General features: G+C 69.2%; 2 protein-coding genes across 2 annotated transcripts in view; both read left to right on the top strand.

Annotated features, from left to right (window-relative positions):
* CCDC57 (coiled-coil domain containing 57) overlaps positions 1 to 6,810 on the top strand; it is a 39,777-nt gene extending 32,967 nt beyond the window's left edge. Inside the window, exon 19 of the mRNA XM_059671589.1 lies at positions 6,629 to 6,810. Within this exon, the coding sequence (XP_059527572.1) occupies positions 6,629 to 6,810 (182 nt within the window). The remainder of the gene's footprint in view (positions 1 to 6,628) is intronic.
* Positions 6,811 to 10,431: 3,621 nt separating this feature from the next.
* FASN (fatty acid synthase) lies at positions 10,432 to 25,035 on the top strand. Its single transcript, XM_059671588.1, has 40 exons — positions 10,432 to 10,560; positions 10,960 to 11,112; positions 12,090 to 12,263; positions 12,574 to 12,774; positions 12,872 to 12,994; positions 13,065 to 13,180; positions 13,251 to 13,385; positions 13,807 to 14,269; positions 14,344 to 14,531; positions 14,632 to 14,821; positions 15,168 to 15,262; positions 15,361 to 15,495; positions 15,581 to 15,784; positions 15,889 to 16,004; positions 16,136 to 16,308; positions 16,392 to 16,583; positions 16,662 to 16,742; positions 16,828 to 17,016; positions 17,198 to 17,377; positions 17,578 to 17,781; positions 18,226 to 18,524; positions 18,714 to 19,271; positions 19,348 to 19,466; positions 19,567 to 19,721; positions 19,819 to 20,022; positions 20,122 to 20,272; positions 20,363 to 20,541; positions 20,616 to 20,735; positions 20,916 to 21,038; positions 21,166 to 21,389; positions 21,509 to 21,710; positions 21,832 to 21,983; positions 22,052 to 22,143; positions 22,347 to 22,498; positions 22,639 to 22,884; positions 22,995 to 23,183; positions 23,400 to 23,630; positions 23,714 to 23,934; positions 24,011 to 24,109; positions 24,234 to 25,035. The coding sequence occupies exons 1-40, from the start codon at positions 10,434 to 10,436 to the stop codon at positions 24,621 to 24,623; spliced, it is 7,545 nt and encodes a 2,514-aa protein (XP_059527571.1). The 5' UTR covers positions 10,432 to 10,433; the 3' UTR covers positions 24,624 to 25,035.
* The last annotated feature ends 1,078 nt before the right edge of the window (positions 25,036 to 26,113 follow it).

The following is a 26,113-nucleotide window of genomic DNA, read 5'->3' as shown; positions in this document are numbered from 1 at the left end:
TCTGTTGGCCTGGCTCCTGGGTCCCCACAGCCCTCCACTCCCACACGTCCCCTTGTCCAGCCTGGGGGACAGTCCAAGGTCATGCATCGAGTTCTGGGAGCAGACCCCAGGAGCTACTCCTGCCAGCGCCTGCCCCCCTCGCCCACAGGGCCCCTGACCCGCCCAGCGGACCTGTGCTGCACGGCCTGGGACCGGCCACCTGCCACCTGCCCACCTGGCGCTCCCGACACCCCCTCGCCCGCGCTGCCTGTCCGGATCTTTAAACCTTTGCCAAACCCACAGGTCAGAACGGACTCAGTTCTGCTAGGTGCACTGGGAACTTGCCCGCTGAGCTGAACGGCCATGGCCTGTTCACGATGAGTTCGTTGTTCTCTGCCAGTCGTTGGCTGTGCCAGGAGGCCCGCCCCCCCTCAGCTCCTGGGCCGGCTCCCTCCTGGGCTCCCTCCTGCTCCCTCAGTCCCTCTTCCCAAGCTTCTCGTCACTCACGTGGAGACCGCCTCCTGCCCTCACGGCAAAGGAGCCGCAGGCCCAGCTGGGAGAGGCGCCCGTTCGGGAGGGAGGCACCTGTCCCTGGGTCTGAGTGTGCAAAGGGGGTCCCGGGATCATCAGCCCACGGCCACGTGAACAGCTCCTGCAACAGCCAGCCCAGCCCGTGGTGCCTGGTGACAGGGCAGGAGCAGGAGCTCTGGCTCTCGCTGCTCCTCTCCAGCTGGGCCCTGAGCCGGCTCCAGCCCCTCTGCCTCAGTCCCTTTCCTGTAGAATGGGTGTCCATAATGGCAAGGCCCTGGCCGTGTGGCTCAGTGGATAGAGCAGCGTTCTGTGGCCTGAAGGGTCCCGGTTCCATTCCAGTCCAGGGCACGTGCCTCGGTTGTAGGCTTGATCCCTGGCCCTGGTAGGGGTGAGTGCGGGAGGCCGTCGATCGATGTCTCTCTCACATCGATGCTGCTCTCTCTGTCTCTCCCCCTCCCTTCCCCACGCGAGGACTAGCAAACAAACAAAAAGGCAAGTAAACAGCTCAGTGTTCGCTGCGGTTACGAGGCCAGAGTGACAGGCACTCCGTTTTCTCTCTGAGCCCAAAGCAAAGAAACAGCACCAGTTGGACGGAGCTACAAGGAGGGATTTCAGCCGTGTCAAAGGTGGGACGGTGGAGGAGTGCGTCCTGCCCGAGGGGCGAAGCTCAGGACGGGCAGCACGTGTCAGAGGCGGCCGGTCAGTCCGCGAGGACGGACAGTGAGAGACGGGCGGCCGGTCAGTCCGCGAGGACGGACAGTGAGAGACGGGCGGCCGGTCAGTCCGCGAGGACGGACAGTGAGAGACGGGCGGCCGGTCAGTCCGCGAGGACGGACAGTGAGAGACAGGGGCGGCCGGTCAGTCCGCGAGGACGGACAGTGAGAGACGGGCGGCCGGTCAGTCCGCGAGGACGGACAGTGAGAGACGGGCGGCCGGTCAGTCCGCGAGGACGGACAGTGAGAGACGGGCGCCGGTCAGTCCGCGAGGACGGACAGTGAGAGACGGGCGGCCGGTCAGTCCGCGAGGACGGACAGTGAGAGACGGGCGGCCGGTCAGTCCGCGAGGACGGACAGTGAGAGATGGGCGGCCGGTCAGTCCGCGAGGACGGACAGTGAGAGACAGGGGCGGCCGGTCAGTCCGCAAGGACGGACAGTGAGAGACAGGGGCAGCCGGTCAGTCCGCGAGGAGGGAGCACCTTGACCTCCAAGCTCCGCTCTGCCAGAGGCCTGAGAAACCCGCGGCCATCGCTGCTCTCCCACGAGCTCTGACACTGACTCAGGTGGACCCAATGCTGCCCCTCATGGGAAACCAACGGCGACGGGTTGAATTATTTCCCCCAAAATTCATGCAAAACGCTAACCCCCAGGACCTCGGGGCACCACCACCTTAGAAATAGGGTCGCTGAGAGGCAGTTAGTTAGGATGAGGACAAGTGAGCGTGGCGAGCCCTTGTAAAGAAGGTGGGCACAGACACGCAGGGACGACTCCGTGGCCACGCAAAGGCAGAGCTGGGGCGAGGCGACCACAAGCCGAGGAGCCGCGGGGACTTGGTTCCGAAGCTCCGGCCTCCGACGGAGACAGCCCCCCCCACCCCCCGAGAGAAGAGCTGGAGATGTTGGCGTTTTGTATGGAGAATGCTTCCCTTTTCTAATATTGGCAACTAATTTAAAATCCAAACAAAGCGTGGGCCCATGGCAGCTCAGGCCTGTGGCTCCCGGTCCTGGGAGCCAGACCCAGCAGCCTGGGTGGGCCTCCCGCTGGGCGACCAGGACGCTCCTGTCAGCGGCGCAGCTCTGGGGCACCCTTCCCAGCCCCGGCAGGACTGGGCTGCACCCGATAGCACGCGGTCACCCGTGGGCAGGCCCCGACGCCCTCCCATCCGCCCCTCCTGGCGCCACGCGGGTTTGAGTGGCGAGCGAGCGTCCCAGGCCTTGCCCGGCTGGGCCCGGGCCTCGGGCAGGAACAGGCCGGCCCGGGACGCTTTGTGTTTGTCCTGAAGCCGGCTCGGCGGCAGTCGGGAGGAGCAGCTGCTTGAGATGCGGGTTGTGAGGACAGAAAAGGGGGAGCCTCACAGGACAGGTACGACCCCACCGAAGGCGGCTTCCGTCTGCGTCCTCTCCCTGCACCAACCAGAGAGCTCCCCTGGGGCCTGGTGAGGCCGAGACGCCGGCTCCAGCCATCGGCGGTCCCCTGTCCCTGCGACCAGGGAACTCTCCGCTAGGTGTTTCGACACCCAAGAGGATTTATGGGGGGGATGAAGGGGGGCAGCCCAGCGCAGGTTGGCCCCTGCCCAGCTGGAGGGGTGTTTGTAGAAGGAACAGGAAGGAGCGGGAAGGGGAAGTGAGAACCATGGAGCTTCCTTATGAGCAGTTCTTCCCGCAGGGTCCGTGGTGCTGGTGCGAGAACTGCCACACACACACACACACCCCCGTGCTCCACCCAGACCCTGGTCCTGTTGCTGTCCTGGGGCCGGGCACACAGCCCCCAGCGGGCCCCGGGCACTCGGCTACCGGCGCTGACCTGGGCGAGCGGCTCCGGCCTGCCCTTCCTGATGCCGCCACCTGAGCCTCTCCGTGACCTGAACTGTTTGAGAAACACGTGGTCGAACAGGCCTCTGTGAGCGCTCTTCTCGGAGCTGTTAGATTGCCACTTACGAAACAGCCTGTGTCGTAATAACTTTCAAAACGAAGCACATACTTGAAGCAGCAGCCAAATCAGCTTACTCCTCGGTGGTGCTTACGCTGAGGCCACAGCGCAGCCACCACTGCCGGCTGCCTCTCGCCAGCCTGTTACCGGGACTAGACCTTAGCGTCCCTCCAGGGACAGCCAGGCCCGGGACACCATGCAGGGCACCAGTGTTCAGGCCCGGGCTGTGGTCCCTGAGTGGAGGGAACCGGCCGGCAGAGGGCCGCCCCTCTCCCCCGCGGGCTTGCGCTGCAGTCAGGCCAGGAAGGAGGTGGCACAGGCACAGCCGAGTTATTGGGAAAGAGCGTAGGTTTCCCAGATTTGTTTTATTTCTGGTGCGACCCTGAGCCCCACTCCTTCCCCTCCCCCGCAGGGGAGCCTTTGCCGGTGTTGTCATGTACCCCGCGAATCACACAAGGACGCCTCAAGAAGTCAAATGAAGGAGTCACGTTTATTGCAAATCCAATCCGGGACCACGAGGGGGCATTTCGCTCTCCAAACCTCAGTGCCCCCCAGCCCCAGCCCCAGCACCAGATTTACAGGCCGACCACAAAGGTGCTGATGACATCCCAGGGTTGGGAATGAGGACCCTGGTCGCACAAAGCAGTTATGGAAGCGAGATGGAGCCGATCAGTTATCTGCAAAGATTAATTATAGTTTGGGGTCTTCAGACCACTGAGTTGACAGAAACACATTATCTAGAGCCCCGGGATCTTGGGACCTGAGTCAACCAGAAGGCATTATCTGTAGCCACTGAGGCCATTTAGGATAATGGTGCTGCCCCGGTTCCCAGGTCCAGAGGAATGTGCGTTCTAAAACCGGTATGACCACAACCAACGGGTATTCACGCTACAATCAATAGGGTGTTCAATCGAATGGGATGATTTATACAATTCAGAAAATCAAAGTAACTTTTCTATAGTTAGACAAAGCAAGTACGCACAGAAGCCAAACAGCAGGGTTAAAGTTACTACAGCTTCTACCTGAGACGATTGCCTCCACACTTCACCCGCAGGAGCCAGGAGGGCTGGCACCTCGGAGCTGCTCTACATTCGCTCGCTTTTCTGGGCTCCCTGGCCGCTCCGCCTGCATGGCCCTGGGCTTTGGGTGGAAGCTGCAGGGTGTGCACAGAAGCTTCACGGGCATCCCTCCGGCAGCAGAGGCCCAGAGAGGCCTCCCGGCCTCCTCGCGAGCCCGGTTCCCGGGGCCTGTCTGGGTCCACGAGATGGAACAGGAGCCACCCCTCACAGGCCTGGAGCTCTGCCAGGTCTGCATGGTCCCTGCGCGTGCTGCAGGCCTGGCGGCCCTGCCTGGCCTTGGGGGCCTCCCAAAGCAGCCGGGGGTCAGGGAGCGCCTTGAGTGGGATGGGCAGCCCTCCTGCGCAGCCACATTTCTGTGCAAAAGGAGAGGGTTGCCTCACTGACAGCTGTCCTCCCGCCAAGGGGAGCAGAGAGCAGCGTGGCCGTGTGGCCTGGCGGGCGGGCGGGCGGGCGGGCGTGGGGACCTGGTCCCGCTGGGCGGCTCAGGCCCCGCTGACCCGGGGCAGCCCAGGGCCCTGTCTGGAAGTGTATCTTTGGTGAACTTTACCTCCTTCCGTGTTTAGGCTTAGGTCTCCGGTCACTGATCAAAGGGCTTTCAGGGTGAGGAGACCTGGTGTTGAACTCGGGGTGCGGGGCTCCCGTGGAAGCAGAGGCCTCAGCAGAAGCCTGAACATGGGGTGGTGGCCCCCAAGGGGGAACCCCGGGCAGCCAGGCCTGGCTGGGGAGGCCTGGTCTTGGGTCCTGCCCAGCCCCAGCCCAGGGAAGGGTCTGCAGAGCCGGGGCAGGCGTGGGCTCGTGTCCCCCACCCTCAGCAGCCCAGCAGCCACCGGGGAGCTGGGACCCGCGTTGCTCCTGACAGGACACCGGGCACCCCCCTCCCCCTCCCAGCAGATCCAGGGGCCTGCCCAGGCCACACACTGGGCTCGGTCAGCCCTGGGCTCAGAGCTGGGGGCATAGGCGTCCAGGGAGGAAGCAGGGACAGCCCTGGGCTGGCCATCCCCCAGGGCCAGTTCAGAACCAGGGCCCTGAGAGGAACCTGGGCCGGCTGGCAGAACAGGTCCTGCAAGAGGAGCAGGCAGATGGCAGTGGGGCAAGTTACTGTCTGAGCGGGCCCAGCTCTGATGACTCAGGTGGAGGCCACATGGTGGCCACACGCGTGTGCTGAGGGGCAGCAGGCCTCAGAGGGGCAGACACCCGAGACCCCCTTTCCCCTCCTGTGGCTCCGAGCTCCCCCCCTAAACCCCCAGCATCACGGGGAGTCAGCCCCCCACACAGAAGCAGCGCGTCTGGGCCGGGCCGACCCTGCTCCTCGCCTCACTTTCCCCATTAGTGCCCGCAGCGGCTCCGGGTGAACTGAGGCCAGGCCCTTGTGTTGGGGGGAAGGTTCCCTGTGTCTCCGTGGTCAGAGTCCTGACCCCTTCCCTTCCACTGGCAGTGCCTTCCAGAAGGAAACCAAGCAGGCAGAGGTCAGAGGTCGGTGCCCTGGTGAGGTCAGGAGAGGGGGTGGAGGATCTGTGTGCAGAGATCATCCATGGACTTGTGTCCTCCACCTCCAGGACTAGGCGTTCGGCCGGGCAGCAGGAGGGTTAGGGCTCCGGGCACGCCTGGCAGGCCTCTGCTCACAGGCCAGCGGCTCACCCTGGGCTGCCTCCCAGCCCCATGCCAGCCCTGCCCTCTCCCCCCACTGCCTGCTGCCCAGCTGGCCCTCCTCAGCCTCAAGCCTCACCTGTGCCACCTGCGGCCACGTGCTGGGCCAGCCGTGGGCAAACTACGGCCCGCGGGCCGGATCCGGCCGTTTGAAATGAATAAAACTAAAAAAAAAAGACCGTCCCCTTTTGTGTAATGATGTTTACTTTGAATTTCTATTAGTTCACACAAACACTCCGTCCATGCTTTTGTTCCGGCCTCCGGGCCAGTTTAAGAACCCATTGTGGCCCTCGAGTCAAAAAGTTTGCCCACCCCTGCCAAGTCCCTCAGACCGCACGCCACAGCGGCCACGCGGCAGCCCCACCTGCCCCGTAAGGCAGGGCCGGGCCTGAGCTCCCCCGCGGGCTGCTTTCTCATCGCATCTCGTTTTACAGAAGAAATGCACCCTTCGTTCCAAAATGGAAGTCGGGAGGGTAAAGTTCGCGGCTGCTGGGCAATGGGAGATGGGTGTCCGGCAAGCAAGGCCCATGGGCAGGGGATGTGCCAGCGGGGAGCAAGGCAGCCATTAGCCTCTCGCCCCACCCCCACCCGCGCCCGTTGGGAAATGGTTATGACCTGAGATGGAGTGTTCCGGACACCAGGGTGGGCCCTGAGGGTCGCTGCAGGGGCTCTGGCCTGCGCGGGCTCCTGTGTGGGCCCAGGGCTTCCCGCTGCACCGTGACAGTTCTTGTTTCCCTCCACCCGCAGAGCTCACAGCGCCTCCAGCCGCGGACAGCCCACCGCGCTCTGCTGGGACCTTCGCCATCAAAGGGATGAAGATGGCAGCCCAGGCCAAGGCCAAGCCCACCAGACCCTCCAGGGCTCACCCTGCAAAGCCTAAAGCCTGCCAGCAGCACCCCAAGATCCGGAACTACAACTTCAAAGACTAACTTCCTCAGCTCCCCCCCCCTCCTAGTGGGTTTGGGGGCCTGTGTCTCCATCTCCAGAGCAGAGGTATGTGTGTGCCCGGCGTGTGCGCGGGGGACTGAGCTGCAGCTCACGCTCCCCAATGCTGTTGGGGTGCCTCACAGGCCTAGCGAGGAGCCCATTAAATCCACGCCTCCCCCTCCTGCTGGCCCCGGCGTTGTTTATCTTCCTACTTGGTACAGGGCATCACCCGTGTCATCGCCCACAGCCGCCCACCTCACGCTGCTGGGGCGCAGAGCATGGGATGCCCACCCGCAGCACGCGCCCCCCAGAGCACTGCAGGCGGGGGCCTTCCACAGTGAGAGCTGCGAGCCCTGTGCTGGGTGCTCATGTCGGGTGCTGGGAGGCGGGGGGGGGCAGACCCGGCACCTGCAAGAGTGAGAAACACCCCCTGACGCCACTCACTCTAAGGGCACACAACCCACCCCTCCCCCACCGGGAGAGTCCTGCCTGCAGGTCCTGATCCGGAGCCTGGACTTTGTCCCAGTGCCCACCGCATGGCCTGGGCCGCCCGCCCGCCCGCAGCCCTGCTGGGGGAGAGGTGGCTGTGCCCTCAGGCAGGCAGGGCACTGTATCCAGGAGGGTGGGAGGGCGACGGGGGCGGCTGCTCCCACAACCTGCTGTGTGACTGGGGGGCATCGCGTGGCCTGTGTCCTCTGCCTGCCTGGCTCACAGGTGTGGGGAGCGGGCAGCACTGGCCCAGGGAACTGCCTGATGCAGGGCCGAGGTCACAGACCCGGTGCCGTGGGCAGCGCTCCTGCCTCGCCCTGTGCGCAGGCGGCGCAGGCTCGGCCTCCCCGCGGGCAGCACTGCTGTGTCCGCCGGTGCCCTGCCAGCGAGGCGCGGCCGCGCGACTTCCTGCAGCGGAGAAAGTGAGCGGGAGCCGGGTGTTTGCCGCAGAAGCACTTCCGACCCGCGCAGCCTCCTGCTCGGCGCGCCGGGTATGAAGCGCTCTTCATCCGGGGAGAGGCGCGGGAGCGAGTGGCCACGTGCGCGCACGGGCTCCCGGAGGCTCCTTTGTTCATCGCTCCCGGCGGTGTCCGTGAGGCGCCGGCTCTCCCGACGGCCGCGCGGCTCTGGGCAGCGGGGAGGCGCCCGCTCGGCCGCCGCCGGGCCCGGAGGCGTTTCCGGGTCCCCGCGAAATGGGGCGCCGGGCAGGAAGGACCAGGCCCGCGGCGATGACCGGCAGTAACCCCGCCGGGGCTCCCTGGCTGGGTCAATGACCGCGCTCGCCCACGGCTGCCCGCGCGACGGCCCAGCCGCCCATCACCCTATCGCCTAGCAACGCCCACTCGCGCGCCGCCATTGGTCCGGCGTGCACGCCCCCGGCCCCTGATTGGCCGCGACTGCGGGGCGAGCCACGCCCCCATCCAGGTCCGCGCGCTCGGACGCGGACACGTGCGTGCGTCCCCCGGGGTCCGCCTAACCCCCAGTGGGGCCCGGTGTGAACCCCGACACCCCAGCCACCCCGTCCCGTGCCACCCACGCGCCGCGCACACGTGGGCCCTGCGTAGCCCTGGGAGGGGGCGGCCGAGGAGGCGGGGGTGGGCGCGCCATGTGCCTCCTGGCGAACGGAAGTCGAGGCCCCCGCCGTCCCGGGCGCGCCCCCGAGAGGGTCCCGCCATCACCCCACCGGCGGCGGCGCGCGGTCCCGGGCGCAGCCCCGACGCTCATTGGCCTGGGCGGCGCCGCCGAGCTGTCAGCCCATGTGGCGTGTCCGCGCGGGGCGGCCGCGGTTAAATACGCCGGCGCCGGCCTAGAGGGAGCCAGAGAGACGCAGCGCCGGCGCCTCCTCCGCGCTGCATCCTCGCCCCGCCGCCCGCACTGCGCCCGCGCCTAGACCAGGTACTGCGGCGGGGCCGGGGCCGGGGCCGGGGCCGGGGCCCGGCGATCGGGGACCGGGGGCTGGGGTCGGGGGTCGGGCAGGCCGCTGGCTGCAGCCTCGGCCGCGGGGCGCTCGGGCTGCCCGCGGTGAAGGAGGGTTGCCCGCGAGGCCGCGCCGTCTGATGCGAGCGTCCGGGGCGGGCGGTTAAGGGCCTGCGCGCCGCGCCCCAGGCCGTGGGGAGGTGGGCGATGCGAGGGCCGGACGCCGGGAGCTCCGCGAACAGCCATTTTGGTCGCGGGGTGGGCCGAGGCAGGGGGAGTCCCCGCCGCCCGTGCGCGCCCACAAAGGTCTCCATGGGGCCCCTCCACCCGGGGCTTCCCCCCTTCGACTGCCGGCCGAGGCCCATCCCGACGCGGGGGCGCCTTTCAGCTACCGGAGGGCCGGGAGGGTGGCCGAGAGGCCGGGAGCCGGGCGGGGACCGGCTTTCCCACCACGTGGGCGCAGCGCCGAGCCCCGGAGGTGCTGGGGGCTGAGCCCGTGCGGCGGGGCGGGGCGCGCTGCGGGGGTCCCCTCCCCACCCCCACCCGCCTCCGCCGCACTCGGCGTGAATAGCAAGTAGGGAGAACAGAGCCGGCGCTTTCTGGAGGAAGCGGCCGCCCCGCGCTGGTGCCCTGGGCCGGCAAAGGGCTCTTTATTCGGCGCTGGGGGAGGGGGCTCCCGTCCTCCCGACCGCGGACGCTCGGCCACCAAGGAAGCCGCCTCTCCGGCGCTCGCCCGGCCTTGCTCGGACCAGGGAGGCCCGAGCGGTTGCGTGGCCAGCGGTCACGAGCATCAGGAGGCCCTGGGCCTTGACGAAGTTGCTCGACCAACCCTGGCTTGGCCCTCTCAGGGGCTACAGATCCCCGGCCCAGGCCCACAGCTGGGAGTGCGGGGCAGGGGGTGGGGCTCCCTCGGAGGTTCCCTGGGGACCTGGATCTGGATGGGCAGGCAGGCCGGCTGCCTGGAGGCGAGCGAGCAGAATCCCGCGGCCTCCCCTACACAGGTGCATGGGTCTGGGTGGCACTGGCCTGGCACCCGACCGGGAAAGGTGCCCCAGGTTGGCCCACCATGCGGCACAGGCGGCCACCTTTCCCCCAGAGCCCTGCCAGGCCTTGGCACCCACAGTGCCCTGCTGTCCTCTGGGTCCCTCCTGAGTCCTGGCAGCTTCTGCCTGCCCTCGGTGGCCATGAGCGTGGCGGGCAGCGTGGGGTGCTGAGCTCAGGGCTTCTCCGTGGGTCGTGGCCTCCCCATCCCCCAAGTTTCCCCCCTTAGGCTTTGGTGCCCTTTCTCCTTTGGTTCCCTGGGCCGGCTCCTAGGCCGGGAAGGGCTTGGGCCTTCCTCCGGGTGGCCCTCCTGAGGGCACCACAGCGGAGGTCACAGAGGCCACCGACTGCTGGGAGGGGTGGGCACAGGCAGCAGGCCCTGGTGGGGTCACCCCAGGCCTGGGCCCCAGATGTGACAGCTTCTGCCAAGGCCCAGTAAGAGGCGAGGACCTGCTGGGTCAGAGCTGACCGCCCGCCAACACACACACATTCACACCCAGGACATCCGTCCAGCCATCTGGCCTCCGGTCTGGGGCTTTCAGAGCTGCTGCTCTCTGACCCACCCGAGGGGGCGGGGGGGCAGGCTGAGGAGGGCGAGTACTGTGGGGTTCGGGGAGGTGTGGGGGCTGTGGACGGGTGTGGGCCGAGCTGACTGGTGCCTGGGCCCGTAGAGAGCATCATGGAGGAGGTGGTGATTGCTGGCATATCGGGGAAGCTGCCCGAGTCGGAGAACCTGCAGGAGTTCTGGGACAACCTCATTGGTGGTGTGGACATGGTGACGGACGATGACAGGAGGTGGAAGGCCGGTGAGTGATGGCCTGCCCGGCGCCCGACTCTCCCTGGACATGGGGCCCGAGTGTGGTCTGGGCCCCGGCTGTGGAGGCTGAGGTCGCTCCTGGTGTGCGCTGGCCCTTCTACAGCTGGTGCCTAGCGGCGGGCCGGGGCCGCGTGTCCGAGGTCAGATAAGCGCTGGCGCTGGGGAAGCTGGTTTGACTCCCCACGCGAGCAGTTCTACCTGATCCACGGGTGTGAGTCAGCGCAGAGCCCAGCCCAGCAGAGCCCGGTGGAGGGTCTGCACCAGGGCAGGGGGCGTGGAGGAGACCGCTCTGGGGCCACTGCCCACCCTCCTGGGGAGCCCCGTCTCCCTGTGGGTCCCTTGGGCCTTGACGCCCCACAGCGGTGCCTTCCCCCCGCCGTGTCTGCAGGACTGTACGGCCTGCCCCGGCGCTCCGGCAAGCTGAAGGACCTGTCCAAGTTCGACGCCACCTTCTTCGGGGTCCACGCCAAGCAGGCGCACACGATGGACCCCCAGCTGCGCCTGCTGCTGGAGGTGGCCTACGAGGCCATCGTGGACGGAGGTGGGTCGCTGGGGGGCCCATGGCCCACCTGAGGTCACAACGGGCAGCACTGTTCTCGGGCCCTTTGCTCCTAAAAGGACCACGTTCAGAGAAAAACGGAGCGCAGCCGGCCCAGGAGGCCGGCCGAGCGGGGCTCCCTTTGTCCCTGGTTGGGACTGCCGGGCCCGAGGTTCGGGAGGCGTGGGCCCCTGGGCAGGTCTGGTTTCACAACTGGCCTGCGGTGTCCTGGGCGTGCCCTGGCGCCCCAGTTTCCTTGCTCCCATCAGAGAACTGGTCTTGGGGTGAGGGCCAGTGCTGGGCTCCTGCCCTGGGTTGAGTCTGGTCCAGAGGTAGCTGGCTCTTGTCCTGGGGCTCAGACCTGTCCTTGCTGTGCCCACCCGCCCGTGAGAAGGGGTGGCTGGCCGGTCCCAGGCTCCCCACTCTTGTCTTTGGGTCAGCAGGTGCCAGCCGGCCCCTGGCCTGACACTGAGCAGGACAGGGCACAGACACATGCCTGGGGAGGGGCGGGAGGCTGGCAGACCTGATGGCCTTCTCGCTGCCCGGGCCCTACCCAGGGGCCTTGGATGCCGCTCCCCTGGGGCCGGCCAGGGCCCCTCCTGTAGGAGCCTGGACACTCGGCCTTTGTTTCCCTCTGTCTCCTTATCTTGCCTGTCCCAGGCAGGCGCCCTTGGGTCTTGGGTGTTCATTGGCCCTTGGGGCTCACCAGACTCCGCCAGGGACACCAGGGGCCAGGGGAGTAGCCTGGGGACAATGCTGCCCTCTGTCTTCACCTCTGTCTCTGGCCGCTGCCTGACCCAGAGCCTGGCGTCCCCCCTAGCCCCCCCTCCCCAGTTTCTTGTGACCTGGTTCCTGGTTCTCTGTTCTCAGCCCTACCTGGGCTGGCCCCACCCAGTCCCTCTGGCCGGCTAAGACGGCCCCCTCCACAAAGCTGGGTGGTGGGCAGGGTGCGGCCCGCGTCCTGACTGCTGCTCCCACAGGAATCAACCCGGCCTCGCTCCGAGGGACCAACACCGGCGTCTGGGTGGGAGTGAGTGGCTCTGAGGCCTCCGAGGCTCTCAGCCGAGACCCCGAGACCCTCGTGGGCTACAGCATGGTGGGCTGCCAGCGAGCCATGATGGCCAACCGCCTCTCCTTCTTCTTCAACTTCAAAGGTGGGTGCCCCCCCGGCAGCGTGGCTCCGGGGTTGAGCGTTGACCTATGAACCAGGAGGTCAGGGTTCCACTCCCGGTCAGGGCACGTGCCTGGGTTGCGGGTTCGATCTCCAGTGTGGGGCGTGCAGGAGGCAGCCGATCCGTGATTCTCTCATCGTTGATGTTTCTGCTTCTCCCTCTCCCTTCCTCTCTGAAGTCAATAAGAAATGTATTGAAGTTAAATAAAATTAATAAAGGTGGGCGGGCGCCCCTGGGAGGTGAGGCCGAGGACAGCGGGCTCACCTCACACCCCGCTCCACCTCGGCCGCAGGGCCCAGCGTCGCCCTGGACACAGCCTGCTCCTCCAGCCTGCTGGCCCTGCACAACGCCTACCAGGCCATCAGCAGCGGGGAGTGCCCCGCGGCCCTCGTGGGCGGCATCAACGTCCTGCTGAAGCCCAACACCTCCGTGCAGTTCATGAAGCTGGGCATGCTCAGCCCCGAGGGCACCTGCAAGTCCTTCGACCAGGCGGGTGAGGGCGCGGGCCGGGCGCGGGCAGCCTCCTCCCGCCTCCCAGGCCAGAGCGGGCGCCGCGCCTGCCTGCCACCTGAGCCGCCCTCTGCCCTCAGGGGACGGGTACTGCCGCGCGGAGGCCGTGGTGGTGGTCCTGCTGACCAAGAAGTCGCTGGCCCGGCGCGTGTACGCCACCATCCTGAGCTCCGGCACCAACACCGACGGCGCCAAGGAGCAAGGTGGGAACTGGCCGGAGCGGGTGGGGGCGCCGGGGCCGGGGAGGGTGCTGAGCTGGCCCTCCCTCCGCAGGCGTGACCTTCCCCTCCGGAGAGGCCCAGGAGCAGCTCATGCGCTCCCTGTACGAGCCGTTCGGCGTGGCCCCCGAGTCCCTGGAATACATCGAGGCTCACGGCACCGGCACCAAGGTGAGGCCCCCGCGCCCGCACCTGCGCCCGGGCTGCCCGCTGCAGGCTGACCCTCCTTTGTCCCCCGCAGGTGGGCGACCCCCAGGAGCTGAATGGCATCGACCGGGCACTGTGTGCCACCCGCCAGGACCCCCTGCTGATCGGGTCCACCAAGTCGAACATGGGGCACCCGGAGCCGGCCTCGGGGCTGGCCGCACTGGCCAAGGTGGGCACTCCCTCGGGCAGGGTTGCAGGGCGCCGTGCCTGGTCCCTGCCCTGGTTCTGGGGGGCCCGACATGCTGCTGGGCACCTCCCCACAGGGCTGCAGGCAGTGGCCAGGGCAGCCCCAGGTGGGCAGCTCACCCCTCAGCTTCCTGAGCAGCCATGGGGGCCTGGGTAACCCTGACCACCGTCGCTGGGCTCCTGGGTGTGGGCGCTTCCTGGGCGACAGGCTCCCGGCAGGTGGCCGCCCTCTGCCACTCTCGTGTCAGAAGCCGGACGGGTCTGGTCAGGGGCCTGGGTGTCCGGGCCCACAGCCACCTGGGAGGTGGTGGGCCTGGCTGAGGTGGGGCAGGTGTGGGGGGAAGTGCAGGCAGCAGCAGGGCTGTGGGTTGCCTTGGGGTCTCAGGACGACACGCTGCCCACAGGTGCTGCTGTCCCTGGAGCACGGGCTCTGGGCGCCCAACCTGCACTTCCACAGCCCGAACCCCGAGATCCCAGCGCTGCACAACGGGCGGCTGCGGGTGGTGGACCGGCCCCTGCCCGTCCGCGGGGGTAACGTGGCCATGAACTCCTTCGGCTTTGGCGGCTCCAACGTCCACGTCATCCTTCGACCCAACTGGTGCCCGCCCCCCGCGCCCGCCCCCCACGCCGCCTTGCCCCGCCTACTGCTGGCCAGCGGGCGCACCCCTGAGGCCGTGCAGGGGCTGCTGGAGCAGGGCCGCCAGCACAGCCAGAACCTGGCCTTCGTGAGCATGCTCAACAACATCGCGGCCACGCCCGTCACCGCCATGCCCTTCCGGGGCTGCACCGTGCTGGGCGGCGAGGACGGTGGGCAGGAAGTACAGCAGGTGCCCGCTGGGCAGCGCCCGCTCTGGTTCATCTGCTCCGGTGAGTCCTGGCCTGGCCTGCTGGGCGTGGGGGCAGAGGGTGGGTGGCCGGGGCCTGACACCTCCCGCCCTCAGGCATGGGCACGCAGTGGCGCGGGATGGGGCTCAGCCTCATGCGCCTGGCCTGCTTCCGGGACTCCATCCTGCGTTCCGACGAGGTCGTGAAGCCCTTGGGGGTGCAGGTCTCGGAGCTGCTGCTGAGCACGGACGAGGCCACCTTCGACGACACCGTCAACGCCTTCGTGAGCCTGACGGCCATCCAGGTCGGTCCTCGGGGTCGGGGTCGGGGGGAGGGGGATGCGGAGGGCGGGGCCTGGACCTGCCGGGGCCTCCCCAGGACTCAGGTGACACGTCTGCCCCCAGATCGCCCTCATAGACCTGCTGACCAGCCTGGGCCTGCGGCCGGACGGCATCGTCGGGCACTCCCTGGGCGAGGTCGCCTGCGGCTACGCCGACGGCTGCCTCTCGCAGGAGGAGGCTGTGCTCGCCGCCTACTGGCGCGGCCAGTGCATCAAGGAGGCCCACATCCCGCCGGGGGCCATGGCGGCCGTGGGTAGGTCCTGCCCAGGGGCATGGTGCCCGTACACGGGCTGGTGGCCATCGGTGCGGTTTTCCCAGGAGCCTGAGCTGAACCCACGTGGGGACAAGAACCCCCCTCCCTGATTACCCACACGACTTGGGATAAAGTCGGGGTGTCAGGGTCACTCGCCTTGGCTCCCTCCACAGGCGGGGGCCTGGGTGTCGTGATGAGGGAGGGAGGGCGGCCGTGGGCTGGCAGTAATGACACCCCCACTGAGAGGAGACGCGGCGGGGCGGGGAGGCCTGTAAAGGCTGCTCCTCCGCGGCTGCAATTACTGAGCCGGTCATCAGTGCTGCCCCTGAGGCCCCTCTGCCCACAGGCTTGTCCTGGGAGGAGTGTAAGCGGCGCTGCCCCCCTGGCGTCGTGCCCGCGTGCCACAACTCCAAGGACACGGTGACCATCTCGGGACCTCAGGTGGGTGCTGGGGCGAGGCCGGTCCTCACGTCCCTCCCAGCCTCCGGGCGGGCTCTGCCGGGCCCAGGACACCCGTCACCCGCGCCTCTTCTCCCCAGGCCTCCGTGTCCGAGTTCGTGGAGCAGCTGCGACAGGAGGGTGTGTTCGCCAAGGAGGTGCGGACGGGCGGCCTGGCCTTCCACTCCTACTTCATGGAGGGCATCGCCCCCTCGCTGCTGCGGGAGCTCAAGAAGGTGGGCCGGCCACCCCCGGGGCTGCCCGGGGCCCGGGAGGGCGGGAGTGGCGAGCACCTGGCGCTGACCAGCAGCCTGTGCGCAGGTGATCCGGGACCCGCGGCCCCGCTCCGCGCGCTGGCTCAGCACCTCCATCCCCGAGGCCCAGTGGCAGAGCAGCCTGGCCCGCACGCCGTCCGCCGAGTACAACGTCAACAACCTGGTGAGCCCGGTGCTGTTCCAGGAGGCGCTGTGGCACGTGCCGGAGAACGCCGTGGTGCTGGAGGTCGCCCCCCATGCGCTGCTGCAGGTACGCCCGGCGGGTCCGTGGGCTCCGGGCCGGGGGGGGGGGGGGGGTCCCGGGTCTGGGTGCACACAGGGCAGCGGTCAGGCCCAGCCCGACTGTCCCCGCAGGCCGTGCTGAAGCGGGGCCTGAAGCCCGGCTGCACCGTCCTCCCCCTGATGAAGAAGGACCACGCCGACAACCTGCGCTTCCTGCTCGGCAGCGTGGGCCGCCTGCACCTGGCGGGGTGGGTCTGCGCCCGTCACCAGGGCCTCGGGGTCCCCACCTCGGTCTCTGAGTCTTCGGGGAGGTGGTTGGCAGTGGGTGTGATGGGGGTCCCAGGGCCAGGTGCGCCCCTAACCCACTCCCCACCCCCAGCATTGACATCAACCCCAATGGCCTGTTCCCGCCCGAGGAGTTCCCAGCCCCCCGGGGGACCCCGCTCATCTCCCCCCTCATCAAGTGGGACCACAGCCAGACCTGGGACGTGCCTGCCGCCGAGGACTTCCCCAGCGGCTCCAGCACCTCCTCGGCTACTGTGTACACCATCGGTGAGCCGGGCGGGGGTGAGGCCGGCGGGGTAGGGGCTCCAGCTCTCCCTCCCGCGGTGGGCACTGAAGCCTGTGCCCTGCAGACGCCAGCCCCGAGTCCCCCAGCCACTACCTGGTGGACCACCGTGTCGACGGCCGCGTCCTCTTCCCGGCCACCGGCTACCTGAGCCTGGTCTGGAAGACACTGGCTCGCGCCCTGGACCAAAACATGGAGCAGATGCCCGTGGCTTTCGAGGACGTGACGCTGCACCAGGCCACCATCCTGCCCAAGACGGGTGAGGCGGGGTGGCCGGGAGGAGCCAGGGGGTGCTGGGCCCTGACCCCGCTGCTCACCCTGGTCCCGCTGTCCACAGGCACCGTGTCCCTGGAGGTACGGCTGCTGGAGGCCTCGCACGCCTTCGAGGTGTCTCAGAACGGCAACCTGGTCGTGACCGGTGAGCGGGGTGCCGGGCCACAGGCCGTCCAGCTCGGCTCTGCCCAGACCTCAGACCCCTGACTGCCCCCCACCCCCGCCCACAGGGACGGTGTACCAGTGGGAGGACCCCGACCCCCGGCTCTTCGACAGCCAGGACGGCCTGGACGCAGCAGACCCCGCAGATCCCTCGGCCACCTTCCGCTTGTCCCGGGGCGACGTGTACAAGGAGCTGCGGCTGCGGGGCTACGACTACGGCCCCCACTTCCAGGGCGTCCTTGAGGCCTCCCTCGAAGGTGGGCACAGTGTCCCCTGGACACCTCGGGGGCGGGCCCAGTGTCCAGGCGCCACGGGCCTGCCATGGCCCCAGCCAGGGGGTGGGGGGAGAGGTGGGTGGAGGGGCCACTGCCGCCTGGTCAGGGCACGGGAAGAGGCTGCGTGCGACTGACCCCTCGTGCTGACGCCCCCCTGCCACAGGCGACACTGGCCAACTGCTGTGGCGGGACAACTGGGTGACCTTCCTGGACAGCATGCTGCAGATGTCCATCCTGGGCGCCTGCCAGCGCAGCCTGCGCCTGCCCACCCGCATCGCCGCCATACGTATCGACCCCGCCCTCCACCAGCGCAAGGTGCACACACTGCAGGACGAAACCCCAGGTAGCACGGCCCCACACCCCTGCGCCCCGGGCCCCGCACCCCTGCGCCCCGGCCCCCGCACCCCTGCGCCCGCTGCGCCCCAGGCCCCGCACCCCTGTGCCCTGGGCCCCGCACCCCTGTGCCTGCTGCGCCCCGGGCCCTGCACCCCTGTGCCCGCTGCGCCCCAGGCCCCACACCGCCCACGCTCTGTGTCCTCACAGCGGTTCGCGTGGTGGTGAGCAGCTCTCTGAACAGCACAGTGGCTGGGGGCGTCGTCATCTCAGGCCTGCACACCTCGGTGGCCCCGCGGCGGCAGCAGGAACAGCACGCGCCCATCCTGGAGAAGTTCTGCTTCACGCCGCACGTGGAGGGCGGGTGCCTGGCGGACAGCGCGGCCCTGCAGGAGGAGCTGCAGCTGTGCAGCGGTGAGGCCCTCCCAGCCCAGGCACTAGCCTCTTACACACCCCTGGTGACGGGGAGTTCATCCCCCACCCCCCCACAGCCCATTCCTGGGACCTGGTCTAGCTTCGCCTCCCCTGTCTTCACGGGCCCACCCACCAGCACAGGCGAGCCCTCCTCACACCGGCAACAGCCGGGACCGCGGGCACCGACCTCGCAGTCGGTAGACCTGTCCTTTGTGGGGGCGCCCTATTGGGGCACAGCAGCTTCTGTCCTGGGGCCCTCTGTGGTCGGCGCCACTTGTGAGCCCTGGACCGCCAGGCTGCCCACTCGTCCTTCCATCTGTCTGCGTGTCCAGTGGGCTGGGCAGTGGGGCCTGAGGACGGCCCCCAGGTCCCTGCTGCAGTCAGATACCTGCTGCCCGGGGGCCAGGACCCGCCCATCTGAGGCCAATGCCCATCCCCCCCCAGGGTTGGCACAGGTGCTGCAGGCCAAGGTGGCCCAGGAGGGGCTGAAGATGGTGGTGCCCGGGCTGGATGGGGCGCAGGCCCCGCGGAAGCCCCCGCAGCAGGGCCTGGCTCGGCTGCTGGCGTCCGCCTGCCAGCTCAACGGGAACCTGCAGCCGGAGCTGGGCCGGGTGCTGGCGCAGGCGCGGCCGGGGCTGCCCGAGGACCCGCTGCTCAGCGGCCTCCTCGACTCCCCGGCCCTCAAGGCCTGCGTGGACACCGCCCTGGAGAACGTGACCGGCCTCCGCATGAAGGTGGTGGAGGTAGGTGCTGGGCAGGGCGGTCAGCACGGGCGCCGAGCTGGGCAGACCCACGCCAGGGCCAGGGCCCAGCCGGCGTGAGCACCAGCGTGAGACTGCACACGTGTTCGCTGCTCCCGCGGCGGGGGGTGAAGGACACGGGCGCTACAGACGGGGGGCCAGGGCCGCCCATCCAGGCCCCTGTCCCACCAGGTGCTGGCTGGGGACGGCCACCTCTATTCGCGCATCCCGGCGCTGCTCAACACCCAGCCCCTGCTGCAGCTGGACTACACGGCCACCGACCGCCACCCCCAGGCCCTGGAGTCCACCCAGGCCAAGCTGCAGCAGCTCGACGTGGCCCAGGGCCAGTGGGACCCCGCGGATCCCGCCCCCAGTGGCCTGGGCCCGGCCGACCTGCTGGTGTGCAACTGTGCGCTGGCCACCCTCGGGGACCCGGCCACAGCCCTCGGCAACATGGCCGCCGCCCTCAAGGAGGGGGGCTTCCTGCTCCTGCACACGCTGCTCAGAGGGCACCCCCTCGGGGAGACCCTGTCCTTCCTGGCCTGCCCCGAGCCGCCGCCGGGCCGGCAGGGCCTGCTGGGCCAGGACGAGTGGGAGGGCCTGCTGGCGGGGGCGTCCCTGCGCCTGGTGGCCCTGAAGAGGTCCTTCTACGGCTCCGTGCTCTTCCTGTGCCGCCGGCCCGCCCCGCAGGGCAGCCCCATCTTCCTGCCCGTGGAGGACGCCAGCTTCCAATGGGTGGACTCGCTCAAGGTCAGTGCCCCCGCCCCAGCCCCGCGCCCGCTGCCCCGGGACCCTCCCACAGACCAACCCTCGCCTCGTCCTGCAGGACATTCTGGCCGACGCCTCCTCCCGGCCGGTGTGGCTGACGGCCCGCGGCTGCGCCACCTCGGGCGTCGTGGGCCTGGTCAACTGCCTGCGGAAGGAGCCCGGCGGCCACCGGGTCCGGTGAGCGCCCTGAGCTGTGCCCGGCCCCCGCCCGCCCCCTCCTCCCCTCAGCCCCGCCCTGCCCAGCACCTCCCTCCCCTCACTGGTCTGCTGCCCACAGGTGCATCCTGGTGTCCAACCTCAGCAGCGCGTCCCCCGTCCCCCAGCTGGACCCCGGCTCCGCGGAGCTGCAGGAGGTGCTGCGGGGGGACCTGGTCATGAACGTCCACCGGGACGGGGCCTGGGGGGCCTTCCGCCACTTCCCGCTGGAGCACGGTGAGCCCCGCCGGGCCCCCGCCGGCAGCTGGGTGGGTGAGGAGGGGCTGGGGATCCCCGCCCGGCTGGGCCCTAGCAGCCCTGCCTCTGGCCCCAGGCCCGCCGGAGGAGCAGACGGAGCACGCCTTCGTGAACGTCCTCACCCGGGGGGACCTGTCCTCCATCCGCTGGGTCTGCTCCCCGTTGCGCCACGCCCCGGCCCCCAGCCCCGGCGTCCAGCTCTGCACCGTCTACTACGCCTCCCTCAACTTCCGGGACATCATGCTGGCCACGGGCAAGCTGTCGCCTGACGCCATCCCAGGTGCGGGCGGGGCGGGGCAGGTGCAGGCCCTGGGGGCAAAGGGTCCCCGCCCAAAGCTCTCGGACCAGAGCCGTGGGCTGACCCGCCCTCTGCCCCCAGGGAAGTGGGCTGCCCGGGACTGCATGCTGGGCATGGAGTTCTCTGGCCGAGACCCCAGCGGCAAGCGCGTGATGGGGCTGGTGCCCGCCGAAGGCCTGGCCACCTCCGTCCTGCTGTCCCAGGACTTCCTGTGGGACGTGCCCTCCAACTGGTGAGTCAGCGGCCGGGAGCCCAGGCCTGACACAGACGTGGCCGGTGGGGCCTGAGTGACCCGTCCCTGTGCCCGTCCCTGTGCCGGCAGGACCCTGAAGGAGGCGGCCTCGGTGCCCGTGGTCTACACGACGGCCTACTACTCGCTGGTGGTGCGCGGGCGCGTGCAGCGCGGGGAGACGGTGCTCATCCACTCGGGCTCGGGCGGCGTGGGCCAGGCGGCCATCGCCATCGCCCTCAGCCTGGGCTGCCGCGTCTTCACCACCGTGGGTGAGCTGCCGCCCCTCCCGCCCGCCCGGCCGCCCCTCCCGCCGCAGCCAGCTCACCGCACGCGCCTCCCCCAGGGTCGGCGGAGAAGCGGGCATACCTCCAGGCCAGGTTCCCCCAGCTCGACGACACCAGCTTCGCCAACTCCAGGGACACGTCCTTCGAGCAGCACGTGCTCCAGCACACGGCGGGGAAGGGTGCGTGGCCCCCGGAACCCCAGCACCGCCCCCTGCCCGGCACCTCCGCTCCCGCCCCTCCCCCGCCCACCCTGCCCTGCGGGCTGAGCGGGAGAAGGAGGCCAGGCAAGGCCCGGGTCTGGCCTCCGGACTGTGGCTGTGCCCAGCAGTGGGGTGACCGTGGGACGCCTTTCCCCCCAGGTGTGGACCTGGTCCTGAACTCGCTGGCCGAGGAGAAGCTGCAGGCCAGCGTGCGGTGCCTGGCCCAGCACGGCCGCTTCCTGGAAATCGGCAAATTCGACCTTTTCAACAACCACCCCCTGGGTGAGGCCGGGCAGCAGGCGGTGGGGCCGGGGCCGGTGGGGGCAGCAGGCAGTGGGGCCGGGGCCGGTGGGTCCCCCGGGCGCTGGGGCCGAGAGTGCGAGCCTCGCCCTCCGCTCCCGCACGCCAGGCATGGCCATCTTCCTGAGGAACGTGACCTTCCACGGGATCCTGCTGGACGCCCTCTTCGAGGAGGCCAGCGCCGACTGGCGGGCGGTGGCGGGGCTGCTGCGGGCGGGCATCCGGGACGGCGTGGTGCAGCCCCTCCGCTGCACCGTGTTCCCCAAGGACCAGGTGGAGGGCGCCTTCCGCTACATGGCGCAGGGGAAGCACATCGGCAAAGTGCTCGTGCAGGTGAGGGGGCCCCGGGCAGGTGAGGGGGACCCTGGGCGCCCGTGCAGGTGAGGGGGGTCCGGGCAGGTGAGGGGGACCCTGGGCGCCCGTGCAGAGTGTGAGCCGTGCTGCTTGTGCAGGTGCGTGAGGAGGAGCCGGACGCCATGCCGCAGGGGCCCCTGCCCACCCTGACGACCGCCGTGTCCAAGCTCTTCTGCCCGGCCCACAAGAGCTACGTCATCGCCGGGGGCCTGGGCGGCTTCGGCCTGGAGCTGGCTCAGTGGCTGGTGCTGCGCGGGGCCCAGAAGCTGGTGCTGACCTCGCGCTCTGGCATCCGCACGGGTGAGGCCTGGGGTGGGCGGGCGGCGGGCAGTGGGGACGCGCCCTCCCTGGTCAGCCCCCCACGGGCTCTGAGGCCCCGGGCAAGGTGGCTGGAGCCCTGATCCCAGTCCCCCGCCTGCAGGCTACCAGGCCAAGCAGGTGCGGGAGTGGCGGCGACAGGGTGTGCAGGTGCTGGTGTCCACCAGCAACGCCAGCTCCCTGGACGGGGCCCGGGGCCTCATCGCCGAGGCCGCGCAGCTGGGGCCGGTCGGAGGCGTCTTCAATCTGGCCATGGTGAGTGGGCTCCGTGGCGGGCGGGGCGCCCGGGGCCGCGGGGCAGCGCTGAGTTCGCCTCCCCCCAGGTCCTGAGGGACGCGATGCTGGAGAACCAGACGCCCGAGCTCTTCCAGGACGTGAGCAAGCCCAAGTACAGCGGCACCCTGCACCTGGACAGGTGGGCGCGGCCCTCCCCACGCCCCGCCCTCACGCCCACTCAGGTGGTGCCGCCCCCCGGGCCCCGCTCCCCGTGCACGTGCTCCAGGGACGGGTCCAGGCCCCGGGACTCTTGGGGCAGAGCCGCGGCTCCACAGAGGCAGGGCCGGTTCAGCAGGGGGCGGGCAGCGGCAGCTGGCCCGGGAGTGACCCCAGCACCCACAGGGTGACCCGTGAGGCGTGCCCCGAGCTGGACTACTTCGTGGCCTTCTCCTCGGTGAGCTGTGGGCGCGGCAACGCAGGCCAGACCAACTACGGCTTCGCCAACTCCACCATGGAGCGCATCTGCGAGAGGCGCAGGCATGACGGGCTCCCAGGTAGGCCTGCGGCCCCGCCTGCTCCATGCTAACCGCCCCCCACCTGCCCTCACCCCACCCCCCCTCCCGCCCACGGCCCCGCCTGCTCCATGCTGACCGCCCCCCACATGCCCTCACCCCACCCCCCCTCCCGCCCACAGGCCTGGCCGTGCAGTGGGGCTCCATCGGTGACGTAGGCGTGGTGCTGGAGACGATGGGCAGCAACGACTCGGTCATCGGGGGGACGCGGCCCCAGCGCATCGCCTCCTGCCTGGAGGTGCTGGACGTCTTCCTGAGCCAGCCCCACCCCGTGCTAAGCAGCTTCGTGCTGGCAGAGAAGAAGGCCGCGGCCCGCGGGGACGGCGACGGCCAGCAGGACCTGGTGAAGGCCGTGGCACACATCCTGGGTGAGGGGCCGCCCGCCTCAGTTTCCCACCCACGCGGGGCCTGCCTGCCTGCTCACCACCCACCCTACTCCCCTCCCCACTTGCCAACCAAACGCCTCTCCTCTCCCCAGGCATCCGCGACTTGGCCGCCGTCAACCTGGACAGCTCGCTGGGGGACCTGGGCCTGGACTCGCTCATGGGCGTGGAGGTGCGCCAGACGCTGGAGCGCGAGCACGACCTGGTGCTGTCCATGCGCGACATCCAGCAGCTCACGCTGCGGAAGCTGCAGGACCTGTCCTCCCAGGCCAGCCCGGCCAGCGGTGCGTGCGGGTCAGAGGTCGCGGGCCCAGCCTTCGGGGGGTGGGCGTGTGTCTCGGTGCGGCCTGTGGGCAGCCTGGCCAGGTCGGGCTTGTTGACCAGCCCCTCCGAGTGGGACCAGAGCCCCAGCAGCAGCTGGAGCCGCAGGTGCACGTGTACGGACGTGCGCGTCCGCGGGCACCGGTGGAAGCCGGCCTCCCTGGCATCTCTCCCCACAGAGCTGGCGGCCTCCACGCCCAAGGAGGACAGCCCTGCCCGGCAGCAGGCCCTGCTGAACCTGAGCACCCTGCTGGTGAACCCGGAGGGCCCGACCCTCACGCGGCTCAACTCGGTGCAGAGCTCCGAGCGGCCCCTGTTCCTGGTGCACCCCATCGAGGGCTCCACCACGGTGTTCCACAGCCTGGCCGCCAAGCTCAGCATCCCCACCTACGGCCTGCAGTGCACGCGAGGTGTGTGCGGGTCCCGGGGGGGGGGGGGGCGGGGGGGCCATGGGGCCGGGGCACCCACCCACACGGAGCTCTCCCGCCCGCAGCCGCCCCGCTGGACAGCATCCAGAGCCTGGCCGCCTACTACATCCAGTGCATCAGGCAGGTGCAGCCCGAGGGGCCCTACCGCATCGCCGGCTACTCCTACGGCGCCTGCGTGGCCTTCGAGATGTGCTCGCAGCTGCAGGCGCAGCAGGGCCCCGCCCCCGCGCACAACAGCCTCTTCCTGTTCGACGGCTCGCACACCTACGTGCTGGCCTACACACAGGTGAGGGCGGCGCCGGGTCAGCCAGTCGGGTCGTGCCCCCCTCGCCTCCCTACACAGCCTCTCCCTCCCCTTGCAGAGCTATCGTGCGAGGCTGACGCCCGGCTGCGAGGGGGAGGCCGAGGCCGCGGCCATGTGCTTCTTCGTGCAGCAGTTCACGGACACGGAGCACAACAGGGTGGGTCCTGGGCCAGACGGGTCTGTGCCAGGCGGGGGCGGGGTCTGTGCCTGGGGGCGGGGTCTGCACCCGGCGGGGGCGGGGTCTGCTGGCCCACAGCGGGACCCACTCATCCATCCCGCAGGTGCTGGAGGCGCTGCTGCCCCTCGCGGGCCTGGAGGAGCGTGTGGTGGCCGCCGTGGACATGATCACGCAGAGCCACGCGGGCCTGGACCGCCGTGCGCTCACCTTTGCCGCGCGCTCCTTTTACCACAAGCTGCGCGCCGCGGAGCAGTACACGCCGCGGGCCACCTACCATGGCAACGTGACGCTGCTGCGCGCCAAGAAGGGCGGGGCGCAGGGCGAGGACCTGGGCGCCGACTACAACCTGTCCCAGGTGTGCGACGGGAAGGTGTCGGTGCACATCATCGAGGGCGACCACCGCACGCTGCTGGAGGGCAGCGGCCTGGAGACCATCCTGGGCATCATCCACGGGGCCCTGGCCGAGCCGCGCGTCAGCGTGCGGGAGGGCTAGCCGCCCGGCCCGGCCCAGCCCAGTCCGGTCCTGCTGCTGGGCCCGGCCTGCACCCCGGGGGCCGCTAGGAGTAGGACTGACGCCCGCCCGTCCTGGGCACCTCCCGCCCGGCCGCCTCGGCCGCCACCACGTGGGCGCGGGGCCGGGACCCGCGCCACCGACTCGGAGGCCTCCCTGGTCTGTGAAGAGTCGGCCGAGCCGGGCGCGATCCCGTGAGCCCCCGACGCCACGTGCGCCCGCGTGTCCTTGGGGTCCCGGTTTGGATTCTATTTATTGCGCCGCTGGGGAGCCGCGGGCCAGGATGCAGCGGGGCAGCGGCCGGGCACCCACCCTGTTCCCTGTTCTTTTTTCAAGAAACACATTCATGTTGCTGCTCAGATTTTGAAATTTATTATAATTGTCAGTTCAAAGACCCTGTCTGGATCTGTTTCATTTTTACACGGACTCGGGGACGATAGGGACCCCAGGCTCTCCGTGCCCTCCAGCACCAGCGCCCCGAGGCAGTCTGGCGCCCCCTGCAGGGCATACAGCCGTTAGGAGTGGCAGGCAGCGGTTGTGGGGACCCCCGCACCTTTTGCCAGAAGTGAGAGCCGGGTCTGCGCCCCAGGGCACGTGTGGAGGCGTCCTGCCCTCCAAGAGAGTCTCTCTTTGAAGTCGCTGCGTGTGGGTGAGACCCACATGGTAAACCCTCACGGCCACACCTGCACTCCTGACGGGCACGGAGGGGAGGCTGGAGGGAGGGTGACGGGCAGGGAGAGCCCCTGAGCCAGGGGTGAGGTGGCGCCCTGGAGTGGGGTTTCTGCCTGAGGAGGTGAGCTGCAGAGTTGGGCTCTGGGGGGGTGCAAGGTGGGGACAAAAGACAGGTGGGGAGCAGGTCCCCCTGGGACCCAGCGACAGGCCAGGTGCTGACGTGTTCCTAAGAAAGCTCTGAGCTGCCGCCTGAGCCCACAGCCCCGCTCCCAGTTTGTGCCCAAATAGACCCGGAAACGGCTCGGCCCACAGCTTCGCTCTCCCAACAGCCAAGGCGGGAGCAGCCGGTGTCCGTCCGCAGGTGGGCAGGTCCGCAATGGGCTGTCGCTCAGCCACAGAAGGAAGGAGGTTCTGATTTGTGTGCTACCCGCTAAAGCTGTGCGGGTTTCTGGAGCTGGGACCTTCCTATCAGAGGTTCCAGAGCAAAAGTGCACGAGGGACAAGGCCGTGCCACGGTGAACCCAACGAGATGACAGTCCGACACGCTGGCCCCTCGAACCTCTGCGTTCCGGGAAGCAGAAGGGAACGGGCGAGGCTGGAGGTCCCCCCACCACCCCCACCCCCGCTCCGCGATGGGCAGCAGGAGGCGGTGGGCGAGGAACCAGGTTGCCCAGCAAGTTCATGGGGGACCTTGGCCAAGATGGGCCACGTTCTGGGTCGTAAAACAAGTCAAATTCTAAAGGATTCACTTCCTATAACACATTTTCTCTGACCACAACTGCATGGAATGAGAGTTGTTG

This window comes from Myotis daubentonii, chromosome 16 (assembly GCF_963259705.1).
Source record: "Myotis daubentonii chromosome 16, mMyoDau2.1, whole genome shotgun sequence".
Lineage (NCBI taxonomy): Eukaryota > Metazoa > Chordata > Mammalia > Chiroptera > Vespertilionidae > Myotis > Myotis daubentonii.
Note: the sequence above shows the minus strand (reverse complement) of the source record. Positions and strands in the feature narration are given on the sequence as shown.